This window comes from Acanthopagrus latus, chromosome 7 (assembly GCF_904848185.1).
Source record: "Acanthopagrus latus isolate v.2019 chromosome 7, fAcaLat1.1, whole genome shotgun sequence".
Taxonomy (NCBI): Eukaryota; Metazoa; Chordata; class Actinopteri; order Spariformes; family Sparidae; genus Acanthopagrus; species Acanthopagrus latus.
The window spans coordinates 1056287-1069152 of NC_051045.1; the positions used below are offsets into that span (position 1 = coordinate 1056287).

Below are 12866 nucleotides of genomic sequence, written 5' to 3' on the forward strand. Positions count from 1 at the left end.
TGTATCAGTGTCGGACGCACAGAACTGTGAGTGAAAACTCTCCTGGTTGTTGCTGAAAATGTAGATAACTGTGCATGTTTTTAGAGAAAGATTAGAGTCATTCAGTGATTTAAACAGCTGTTTCATTTATCGTACATTAAATCCATCATGTGTTGTTGATATTCACATGAACTCACTCGACTGAGAACAGTCACCACCGCTGCTGCGCTACTGGTTAGCTTCTTTTAGCTCGTAGCTTTTGTTTTCACAGCTCATTAACTGTATGCTTGAGACCATCAGGCTCAAAACAAACCAGCACGGCTCCAGTGAGATGATACGGTTCTGGAGGAAGGCAGCTAAATGCTAACATGTTAGCTACAACTACTTAATAAGCCAACGGTACACCGGCGGCTGATTTTCTGACAGGTTTTCTGCCCCCTAGTGGTCAGAAACCCTCCAGAACTGCTTAAACTGGATCACACTGACAGTCTGAAACAGCACAACTACAGTTATTAAATGTAAAATGAATAATAAACTCAGTGCCTGTATTCAGACTGTATGTCTGACTGTAGTCAGTGTCTTTGACTGAAATCTTCAGTGTAGTAAAATAAAAGTAAGAAATAAAAGCTGTTGGTGTTTGATGTTCAGTTTGCTTCTTTAACTTCTCCTACAGCAGAAACATGAACCATTACATCCTGTAACAACAGGAACAGCAGTCGCAGCGACCCGACACACAGATAAATGGTACCGGACACGTTCACCCGGCCCACATCTGAGAAGAACTTACTCTAGAACAAACTTAAGAGAAACCACTGATTATTCCCCCGACACAGTGACATGGTGTTTGACATCTGAACAACATCAGCTGAGGTGAACAGTCCCTGAGAGGCTGTCGGGCTGATTACACCCAGAACATGGACACGTTGGACCGGACGAGCAGGCAGACGGAGCCAGTCAGTCCTGTGAACGCTGCTCAGTGGCGTTCTGATCCTCCATGTTGAGCTGGCAATAGAGCGTGAGCACCAGAGACTTACGCCAGTTTAGCGCCCTGCTAACTTGAATGGGGATAAAATCATTTAATCATGCTGCTTTTCTAGACTTCGCTCTTTTTTTCTGGGACTGAATGGCTCAGGACAGACGCATCTTTCACAATGTTAGCTTGTTAGCCTCAGAGCATCACATGAGGATGTAATTACACAGTTTGACCACTATGGTAACTGGCTTCAAAGCCTGGAGCTCCTCCTGGGGGCCGAGTACCACCTGACTCCACCTATAACCTGTCCAATCAAAAACAAATGGGAGGAGCTAAAGCCAGTCGAGATAAACAGTAAAACAAGCACACCTGTCTGGTTGCTATCAAGCTAGCGGTTAAAATCACAGGTGTTATATTAAACCTGAACACAGTGTTGGAGGCGGAGCCCCGTTCAGAAGGTGCTCAGTGGTGTTTCGAAAACAAAATGGCTGATGAGCGAGCTAACTTCTGCTGTAGCGCCCAGCTAACCTGAACTGGGATGAAATAATCTGAACTTCTAGACTTTCACCATGTTATTGGACAGAAAGACAACTGGCACCTGGAGAGTGTTTGTGTTCAGTCAGCAGACACGTCTCTCCTCTCACAGAACAGAACCAGAACCAGTTCTCCTCTCACAGAACTGAACCAGAACCAGTTCTCCTCACAGAACGGAACCAGAACCAGTTCTCCTCTCACAGAACGGAACCAGAACCAGTTCTCCTCATAGAACAGAACCAGAACCAGTTCTCCTCTCACAGAACTGAACCAGAACCAGTTCTCCTCTCACAGAACTGCAGCCGTCAGTATGAGCAGATTCACTGTGACCCAGCTGTCTCCATGTTGGTTCTGGTGACGTGCTGATGAGACGATGTAGTTCACTGAGCTTTAACACTAAACTACAGATGTTACTATCCGTTGATGCGTCTTCAGCTCGTCGTTGACTCACTTTCTGATCCTCGAGTGGCCGTCTGAGGAAGTTCAGTGTTTGATTCTTCCACGTGGACCAGCGAGCCGCCTCGTCTCCGTCGCCCTGGTCGCCTGTACGAGTCTGTGGATGATTCGTTGAGGTTGTGAAACGCTGCTTGACTGCGACAGTCTGAAGGTCACAGAGAGCAACAGCAGCTCATTTAGATTCAGACATTACATTTAGAAAACGAGCAGCGTCCAGCACAAGTTCACAGAGATAATGACAGTATTTGCATCAAGATATACTCAAAGTTACACACATGATGTAGGACGGCTCGTTTCAGTCGATGACTAAATAACTGAATCATAATAACTGATCTCCGTTTATAAAACAAACACACCGAAGAGAAAAAGTCCATTTTGGCATTCGACACTTTATTCACAAACTAAAAGCGGTCACTGTTTCCAGGTCAGTGGTGACTGTACAGGTGTGTTAGATCAGTATCAACGGGCTGCACGCAGCAGGTGTGCATCATGTGGCGTCGCTTCCCGTCGAACATGAACCCTCCATTGGTCCATTCATCCCTCCATCAGCCAATCAAAGTGCTCAGCAGTTTGTCCTTCAGTGTGTGTGTGTGTGTGTGTGTGTGTGTGTGTGTGTGTGTGTGTGTCCATCCGGTTCTGAACCGCAGCTCTCAGCTCAGGTCCAGAACGGTCCGATTCTAGTGCGCGTCTTTATAAAAACACACCGAAACATTTACAAATACATTCAAACACAACCAGGAGGTTTTTTTTCCAAGATAGTTGTTAGACAGCAAATAGCACCGCAGAGCAAATACATCAGGGGTTAAAAAAACAAAACCAAAGAAAAAAAGAACCTCTACAGACAGCAGACGGGTCGGCTGCACTCACACAGGACGAGAAATCACCTGAGACACTTTCACACTGTTAGACTAAACCAACATGAGGTCGCGTCCCGCTCTGATGCGGTTTGACAGGAGAAAATTACATTTAAGTGATGATAAATGAAATCAGAATCAAAGAGTGAGTGCTGCTCTTCTTCTTCTTTAATCTCAGTGATCAAACTGGAAGATTTCCACCAGAGAAGAAGAAAAACACAGATGTAGAAACTGAAGTCCAGCGAGAACATGTTCAAGAAATCTGTCCTTAAAATATTAAAACACCACGTCTGATCGATCATAATGTCAGGAGTTTATTCACTCTGATGATGATTTAACTAAAATTCTGTTGTCTACTGAACATTAATCAGGAATCTGATGGCAGAAAATTGCAGAAGTTACGATTTCTCAAAGACATCAACCAGGAATATAGCAGCGAGGACCTGAAGCTGTTACCTCATTGGTCTATACGTCGGCCAATCGGTGCAGAGCCTCACTGAAAACAGTGTGAAAGTATCTGAGAGGAGATTTGATGACTTAATATTCAAGTTTTTAAAAAATGTCTTGCTCGTCCTCAGCGAGACGATCACACGTGTGCACCGATTCAAACCCGTCCTGTGTGAATCCAGTCGTGTTTCTCTACAGTTATATTTTACACTTTTTAAGTTACATGTAATTTAGATTTCTGGACATTTTTCTGACCAGCTGTCAGATTCGAGGGATCAAATGGACAGTAAAAAACATCAGCTGAGAGGAGGAAATCAGCTGAACTGAGAGGGGCGTGACCGTGTGTGAGAGAGGAGGTGATTGGACGGGAGATGTTTGATGGTTAACACGAGTAAAAAGTACAAAATGTGGCGACACAGAACCAGAACTCTGTCCCCGGTCCTCCAGGGTGACGGCTGACGGTCCAAACTCCACAAAACAGCTGTAACAAGTTCTGGATGCAGTGACATCACCATCTAGTCCTCTTCTTATTGGCTCACGAGACGGCGGGAGATTTCCGCAGTCCGGTAATCTTTTGTTCGTTTAATCCAAAATGTTCTCATCGTCGTTTCCTCAGGGCTGCTGTGTTGCATTGTGGGTACTGGAGTCAGTCACCAGGTTAGTACAACTGTAGCTCTGTCGTCAGTGAAGCCGTCGGTCACCGCGGTAACCAACACTCAAGTTAGTGGAAGAAAATAGAAATAAAAAGAAACGACATCAGCAGCGATGTCAGCGTTCGTCTCAGTCTGAGTTTAGTAACAACAACAGGGCGGACTGGTCCTTTAATGTCTTTACAGACTGTTAGAAAGACTAAATATGAACACGTAAAACTAAAAATGGCCGCTGGGAGTTCACCTGAAGAGGAGGAGGCGGAGGAGGAGGAGGAGGAGCTCAGCAGTGACGAGGTCGGAAAATAAAGGATTGTGTTTCTGCTTTCTAGACAGAATCAGGAAGTTTATGTGTAATAGTGGACATTAAGAAACTGTAAAGGACGTGTTGCTTTCTGTTCTCAGAGGTAAATAAACTGTTCAGACCTGTTTACATCCATCCTGAGTCACCACCTGTGATGTGATGTCACTTCCTGCTCTGTATGAAACCCTGACCCTAATGCAGAATGAGTCAGAGACAGAGTTTCACAGAGTTTATAAAGTGTCTCCAACTCAACAACTCACTAAACTGACACTTTTGTTAAGGGAGTCTGGGGACTTCCAGTTGAAACATCCACTGGCAGGTTCAGAGAGCCCAAACATGTCATCTACTCTACGGTTCTGGTTCTTGTTTCATGGAGGACGTCAGCTGTACTGTCCACCTGTGGTCACATGGTGTTTTAAACCAGGTCTGAACAGGGCCGATGGCTTTATTAACCCTCAGAGGCTGAAGCTGAAGAACAACAGATTTATAATCAATATCTTTAATTTTCTTTATGATAGAAATGTTTCAGGGAGTCAGTTTGTCTCTGAGAGATGCTCTTACTTCACTGTAGAAGAGTTGTACAGACTCGATGTGAGGGCAGTGTTGTCAGCGAGGTGATCAGGTGATGTTTTGGCATCATTCAGGTGTAAATGTGAGCAGAAGCACCTGGAAGTCTAAACTCAGGGCGACAAAACATCCTGCTGTCAAACTGAACCTGCTGATATTAACTGTCGTCTGGAGTTTATTCAACAACTTCACAGCTTAATGTTTACTCCTCTGCCTCTCCCTCCGGCTCCTCGACCAAGAGCTGCCCTCCTTAGATAAGAAGCGAGGAGCTGAGGAGGAGGAGGAGGAGGAGGAGGAGGAGGAGGAGGAGGAGGAGGAGGTAGGAGCAGCTGATGAAGAGGCGTCTTGGGTGTTTTGTCCCAGCGTCTCCCTGAGCAGCAGGGTGGGAGGGCCAAAGGACGTCATGGAGATGGCAGAAGCTGATTGGCTGACCGGTGAGACGGGGGCGTGGTCGTCCACCTGTGCTGACACCTTGACGACCACGCCCTGCTCCTTCAGGCTGCTGTGGGTGGGGTCAGGAGCCTGCTCCAACCAATCAACAGGCTCAGCCCTTCCAGCCGTCCCAGATCGGACCTCTGGATCGACACACAGAGACCACTGTTAGCTTTGTGTGTGTGTGTGTGTGTGTGTGTGTGTGTGTGTGTGTGTGTGTGTGTGTGTAAGGCACATGCAGGCAGCAGCAGAAACAAGCCGAACGTCCTGCTGCAGAACTGAAGCTCTTAAATGCTAACATCAACATGCTAACACAATGACAATGCTAACATGCTTGGCAGGGTTAGCAAGTATGATGTTTGACGTGTTCACCATCTTTGTTAGCATGCTAATGCTTGTTAATTAGCACTAAACATTAAGTACAGCTGAAGTTAAAGGTAATCTCATTATTACACCAAATCTACGAACAGACTGTCGTGAAGTTTGGCAGGAGGAAGAATAAACTCTGATGTGGATCTGTATGATACTGAGATATCATGTTTTAAATCAAGTGTTTCTCAAACTGTCTGTGATGTCACGTGACTCCAGAGCCCGGCAGTGAGGCAGACAGACGTTATCTTGTAATATCAAATCAACGTGTGTGTAAATTCAAATATCCTTACTTGAATTGTCTGCTCTGATGTGTCATTGGACCGTTTTGTGTCTATTCGTTCTCCAAGACCTTGACCTTAAAGAACGACACAGTTCATACTGTTTTACTTTGTTTATATGTGGCGGACCCTGCCACCCCTCCACCTTCAGACAGTGTTCTGGGACCTTCTTCTCCATCGAGAACAGCTTGTTGACTCACTGATTGTAACAGTTTGCATCATTACCTCATTAATATTGTGAATATTAAGATTCTCAGTTTGAATTTCTCCGAAACTACGCACTGCTCCTTTAAAGGAAACTGCGAGCTGCTTTTAAGTTCAGATTTTTCAGACAAACTTCTTCCTCATGTTGTTTGTGATGTTTGGTTTAAAGGTCGACTCAGTGCTTTAACATGATGTTATCTCATTTTAATTTAAAGCAGCTATACGGAACTTTTTTTATTTGTGTTCTGGCGACCCCTGTGGACAAAAGTGGTATGACCATCACCTACTGTAAATTAATATAATGTAATATATATAATATAATATAAGACTCTATTAGATTTGGATATTATTATCATTATTAAAATGTTTTTGTATCTATTTTTTGTTTAAATGTGTTTTTATTTCCATGTTTCGTGTCTTCTACTGTATGTTAAACACGTCAGACAGACAGACAGACAGACAGACAGACAGACAGACAGGTAGGCAGACAGGTAGGCAGACAGGTACAGCAGTACGGCAGCTGACGATCTACAGAGAGGAAGATGAGGAGGAAGACTCACAGGGTTCGAGACGATGAAGGTTTCTTGACTCTCGGCCACTTCCTCCTCTCAAACAGCCTGATGCAACAAACACACACCGTGTTACATACAAGCACACACAAACACATGTGCGCGCACACACACACACACAAACACACACACACACACACACACACACACACACACACACACACACTCTCTCTCTCTTTGCTCCACCACCAGCAGCCCTCAGCTCCGTCAGGAAGTCATGCAGCATTCAGAGCAGGAAAACAAGACGTCTGTGCGTGTAAAGGTGTGTGACAGTGTGTGTGTGTGTGTGTGTGTGTGTGTGTGTGTGTGTGTGCGTGTGTACCTGTAGTCATCGAAGCTGCTATGTGCCCGCCCACCTGCTGAAGAAAACAGTCTGATTGGTTAGTGAGTAGAGGCCACTTGTGATTTGTTTGTCTTGCTGTGTTAACGTCATCATCCACCTGTTGTCATGACACCTGAGGGCGGAGCCATCTGATAAAAGTCTGTGCGTGTGTGTGTGCATGTGTGTGTGTGTCGTACCCTGATCCAACGAGCGTGTGCGAGGATTACACTGCTTGTGTCCTCTGCAGCCTCTGAGCTCCATCAGCTGAACATGAAGCTGATTGAGAACCGTCCGATCCAAAGAGCTGACAGCGTTTATCAGCTGGACACCCAGAGAGAAGAATCAAAACTAAATATTCATAACCACTAAGCAGGTTCATCACAGGTGAAGCTGGTGTTACATTAGTTCACCAAAGAATTTACATCTTTAAATCTTTTCTTTGGGCTCAGCCTGCGACCTAACAGGCAGCAGTGTAATGGTGGACGGCTCCTCCAGCCTGTCAGGTCGCACTCGGGGATCGACACTTTTTGTCTGCCATGATGGCGGCGAGCGGAACAAGCTACTGCTAACATGAGCTGTTCAAAAACTTTCTTTTTAGTAACTCTGTGTACACAAACAATGTTGTCAGTGCTGGTGTTCATGTGTAGAGACCCTGGTGATGCTACCAGCAAAGTTTCATGTTGTGTCCAGACTTCTTACTGTTTTAAAAATACAGATTTTGATGCTATTGTAAAAGTGCCCGTAGCACTCCCACTGAAAATGAGTTTGACCCGAAAACGAAAATACAGTAAATCTTAAAAGTGCCTCTTTCATCATAATTATGCTTTTACACGAAGGTTTGACTCATATACATTCACAAAAAAAGCTGAGGTTGCATTTTGGCGAGAGTTTCTCTTTAAAACACAAGTGTGACTGTGTGTGTGTGTGTGTGCGCGCGCGCGTGTGTTTGTGTGTGTGTACCTGGTATGGGTCTGTGTTGAGGTCGAAGTACTCCAGGAAGCCGGTGGCAAACTCACAGAACAGGAAGTTGTGGGTCTCGTTGATGGTCCTCAGACACCAGTATGTGTTGTTGTTGGCGCTGGTGCAGGCGCAGAATGGACCCACTGCAACACACACACACAGGGACACACACACACGTGCACACACACACACACACACACACACACGGACATACATGGACACACACACGTGCACAAACAGTAAATTAAATCTTATCATAAATAGTAATGTTTGTATTGACATGAGGAGTGTGTGTGTGTGTGTGTGTCTGTGTGTGTGTGTGTGTGCGTGTGTGTGTGTGTGTGTGTGTCTGTGTGTGTGTGTGTCTCTCACAGGTCCAGTAGGGTGCAGTGTGCCAGTGCTGGTTGTCGTGTGTGAAGCAGGTGAGTCCGGGCATCGAACACGTGTCGTTGTTTCTGATCCTCTTGATCATCTTCCTCATTTTCTTCCTCCTCTTCTGCTCCTTCATAAGCCACGCCTTCTTATCCCGAGCCCCGCCCTTCCTGCACACACACACACACACACACACACACACACACACACACACACACTGTTAGCTCATCATCAAGTAAACAAAAAAAAAAAACAACAAAGACGAAAAACACGACAAAGCTCTGTTTTCAGTTTGTTTCAGATCCTTCAGTTATTTCCAAAATACTAATCCTGATGACATCATAGTGATGCTCTGAGATCAGATGACATCATGGTGATGTCATCATGTCACCTGACTCAGCTGCAGACTTAAAGCATCTTTTAAAACATCAGCGCTTCACACAGACACACAGAGACGTTGGACAAACACAACAAACTCATGAACATGCTCGGTGTGCGTCGTGACTCTGAGGGTGGTCACAGTCAGTTGTCAGCTGCTCTGAGATCAGTATGGTGACAGCGGCTGGGCCTGTTTCATGTGACGGTCTCACCTGAAGGGGTGCAGCCCTCCTCCTCTGAACCTCAGCTTGTTCTTCAGTTTGGACTTATACCTGAAAACACACATGAACTCCAGCTGTAACACCGGGCATGAACACGCCTCGCTGAGTGACTTTTCTTTGGTCCTTCCGAGCTGCTCGTGCTTCACTTTCCATGTTCACTAGTTTGTGTTTGACGGTTTCTTCTCTAATGTTGCTTGAGTCTGACAAAACTCTGTAAACTGCTTTCAAAGTGTTTACAACAGAACTTTGTTTCCTCTCCACACGCTGCACTTTTTGATCATTTAATTACATTTTACTGATAATACGTCTTTACTTTTCCTTCAGCAGGATCTGAACTGACGGAGTACGTTAGTGTTAATGTATTAGCCCTGTTACCTCAGTGAACACCTCCACTGTGTCTCACTTACAGGTATTTGTTACAGTCACACTCCAGGGGGCGGGCCTTCTTCAGGTGACCTCTGACCTCTCGCAGGTTCTTTATCTTCGTCTGCAGCGTCTCAATCTGACAGAGAGAAAAAGGTTCAGTCACCAGATAACAAAGACAGAGGTTTCGGTTTTATTCATTAGTTCAGTTTGTTCACTCTGTTGTCTTTTATTCCAGCTGACGGTGGCTAACGTCCCTGTTAGCTGTTAGCCACCTAACCAATAAACAACATGTGTATGTGGATGAGCAGGAGGACGCTCGCTCTGCGTCTGACTGAGGGGGAAACACAGACCCATGTGGACAAATGAGACCCTCAGAACGACCAGAACCAGCAGCTGGTCCAGGATCAGCTGGATGATGCTCAGTTCAAGGATTAATATTAACATTTACAGTGTAACGACGCCTCCAGACAACATGTGGACAAACTGTGTGTGTCCTGTCTGAACACCCGTCTGCACATCAGATCCAGACCACACTGGGAGCTGGTTTGAAATGTGATCCAGACTGATCTGCGTCACCGGCACACAGAAGTACTGATGCCTCTGGTGTTACCACAGCAGCCGGTGCAGACATGTTTTACGTAGATGACATCATCATGTGAACAAAGCCTTCGCCGCGCGTTACCTCGTGGTCGATGTGCAGCTTGTGGTCCTTCCAGGCCTGCAGAGACTGATACACTCCTGTATCACACTTCACCGTGGCGTTGGACAGAATGGAGCATCTGCAGGAGAACAAGACAAACACGTGAACGCTCAGCAGCACAGAATCACCAGAGCCCAGTTCTGCTCAGCCCGACAGACGCTGACATTTACTTTCTGATGAAGAGGCAGAATTCACACGAGTTGTGAACGTGTCAGAATATTAAACAAGAATTCATTTTCTTAATAATTCCCACAGCCGGTGGATCCGTCTGTGCCGATGACTCACAGAGACTCAGTCCCGATGACTCTGACAGGACCAGACGGATCAACTGAGGTCCAACTTAAAGAACCAGGTTCAGTTCTGGTGTCATTTCAGTTCATGCACATAACCAACACACAACTCACCTGTGTGTGACTTTGAGGGAGTTGATGAGCGCCTCGTCGGTGGGAGCTCCTCCCATCCCGCTGAACTCGTCCTCAGACTCGTCTCTTATTGGCTGAGCCCAGTCCTCCACGCTGCTGTTACCGGGGTAACTGTTCGTCATGGAGACGGAGCGGCTGTAACGGTTCCTGGAGTAACTCTTCAAGGCTTTGAACTCTGACACACACACACACACACACACACGGCTGTTTAAAATGATGTAATAACACAACTGAACAGACTTCATGATTGCATCAACGTGCTGCAGTCGATAAAGTCGGTCAGCTGCTGTTGATCTGCAGGATAATGAGACACAGACTGAAGTTCAGCTGGATGCAGTTCTGACCTCAGACACTAGAGGTCAGCATCACATCACACTGACGACCAGCTGCTCCTGTATCCTGGAGTCTTTACTCAAACTCAGTCCTGATGCACAGCTCAGTCTAACAGACGGACGATGAGCAGAGTCAATATCAAAACATCAGATTTATAAAGAATCTCCTCTGAACAGAAATAAAGCAGCAGAAGCACGAACTGTGTTACTGGACTCGTCTGTGTTCACTTCATGTTTGTTTCAGTCTGACGTCAAGATTTAATCTGTTTAAAAGTGATGGAAAATTAAGGAATAAATCAGTTTGTATAGTTTGATTACACTTAATTCACTAAATGTTAATCGTTACAGTACAAATTAAAGTACAGTAAAACTTTTAGAATAAAAATGGGTGTAAATCTCACCAGACGAGCTGCAAGGAGACATTTTATGTTTCAGTACTTTACTTTTTATGACTCTTTATATTTTAGTCTCACTCACTCTTGTTGTTTTATCTTCCTTCAGTTAAATCTTGTTTGTATCTACAGTTTGATATTCTTTCCCTCACAGGGATCAATAAATTAAATCTGATTCAGATTTCTCAGTTTTAAATCAGGTCAATACTGCAACACTTCACTGAATTTATATCATCAGGAGGAGGAGAGGACGACTGGGTTTGTATTTTTGGGTGAACTGCTCCTTTAACTCACTCTTCTTGGGGAAGAAGGGCTTCTTGTTGAACGGCCTCATCATGGAGGGCCGCAGGTTCAGAGGTCGGAGGTCGCGCAGGTCGCAGTCGCAGGCGTCCGACTTCTGGTTGTACAGCTGAGACTTGATGCTGAGTGGACGCTGGCGGCCGGACACGCCCCTCTGGAAGTTCTTAGCTCCGCCTCCTTCGCTCTTACATTTGAAGAGCCGGAGCTTCCCCGTGGCGTCCTCCACACACTGCCACTTCTACACACACACACACACACACACACACACACACACACACACACACACACACAAAGAGAAGAACAAAACTCAATAGATGAATGAGGAGTAGCTCTACTCAGTGTCGGGTTCTGACTGTACAGCTGCAGAAATATGATCAGATGTTACTCGTCAGCTGGACTGATACCGATTATCAATAACCCGGGAGACTGAGAACAGATAACTGGACCGATGAACTTTTAGAGGAGAAATAAAAATCTTAGTCTCAAAGTCGAGAACGACCAGCGCTGGACGGAACCACAGTTTACTCAGCTGCTGTACTTTGGATCAATACGTTCACTCGACCGCACGTGGAGGCTGTAAATCTGGTCTGAGATCAGTTTCTGTTCTGTTCTCTCATGCAGACTGCCATCAGCTGTACGGACACATCTGATGTTTCCTCTTCAGTGTTCTTCCAGAAGTCTTTTGTGGACTGTGAAACTTCACCATCATCAGCAGGTGACCAGAGACTGACTGAGTTATTAGGTGAACTGTTCCTTTAACACTTTACTGTTGTTACCTTCTGTACTTCCTGTTCTTGTATCGTCTGCTGGGTTATTTCACAGGAGCCGTCGCCTGAAGATAACGAGGTTGGTTCGCAGCCCACTTGAGCCCCTGCAGGACACCTGATCGCAGCCCGTCACCTCAGCAGGTTCAGCAGAGTTCCCCCCTCCCAGCGCTCGCTGTATTGTCACTGAGCAGTCGTTCATTAGCAGCGCCTGAATTAATTTCTTCTCTCGCACTGACTCCGTTATTAAAGAGTGATAAATGCCTGAATTGTTAATTACAAACACACACACAGTTTCTCCTGCAGGCTGTTTATCAGAGCGACCCAGCAGCCGGCAGACGCTGTTGCTAAGAGACTAATCAGCTGGCTGGAGGGATTTTTCGACAAGTGTGATTAACCTCAAACAAGCGTGAACACACACACAAACACAGCGTGACACAAACGTCTCTGAGAAAAGTTTGTGTTGTGCTGCTGCATCCTGATTCTCTTCACGTCTGCTCTCTTTGATTCGCTCCATTGTGCTCCGCTCCTTCTAGTAATTACTGCTGTTATTGTATCTGTCTGGTTTGCAGAGATGACATCTGGTTTTCATCTCTGCGACAGAAGTCTCTCGCTGCTCTGTTTGTTATTACGGCAGCAGCCAGAGCAGTTTTCCTGCATTTATTCCAAAAAAAAAAAAAAAAAGGCAAGTTTCTGTGTGTTCTGCAGAAACTCTGGGGAG

At 45.6% G+C, this 12866-nt stretch overlaps 2 protein-coding genes across 15 annotated transcripts in view; both read right to left on the bottom strand.

Moving 5' to 3' along the window:
* LOC119022489 (putative C-type lectin domain family 20 member A) overlaps positions 1-12866 on the bottom strand; it is an 826153-nt gene that overhangs the window by 164432 nt on the left and 648855 nt on the right. The window lies entirely within an intron of this gene.
* The window catches only part of LOC119022460 (extracellular sulfatase Sulf-2-like), a 102718-nt gene continuing 92163 nt past the window's right edge, over positions 2312-12866 (bottom strand). For 9 of the 13 annotated variants that reach the window (XM_037103389.1, XM_037103385.1, XM_037103378.1 and 6 more), the window contains 11 exons: positions 11376-11619; positions 10340-10532; positions 9918-10014; positions 9277-9371; positions 8861-8920; positions 8271-8440; positions 7899-8041; positions 7136-7259; positions 6939-6975; positions 6608-6664; positions 2312-5336 (listed from right to left, as the gene is read on the bottom strand). In XM_037103389.1, the coding sequence (XP_036959284.1) occupies positions 5306-5336; positions 6608-6664; positions 6939-6975; positions 7136-7259; positions 7899-8041; positions 8271-8440; positions 8861-8920; positions 9277-9371; positions 9918-10014; positions 10340-10532; positions 11376-11619 (1251 nt within the window). In that variant the 3' untranslated portion in view covers positions 2312-5305. The remainder of the gene's footprint in view (positions 5337-6607; positions 6665-6938; positions 6976-7135; positions 7260-7898; positions 8042-8270; positions 8441-8860; positions 8921-9276; positions 9372-9917; positions 10015-10339; positions 10533-11375; positions 11620-12866) is intronic. The other 4 variants (XM_037103379.1, XM_037103382.1, XM_037103381.1 and 1 more) reach the window with 4 other exon arrangements.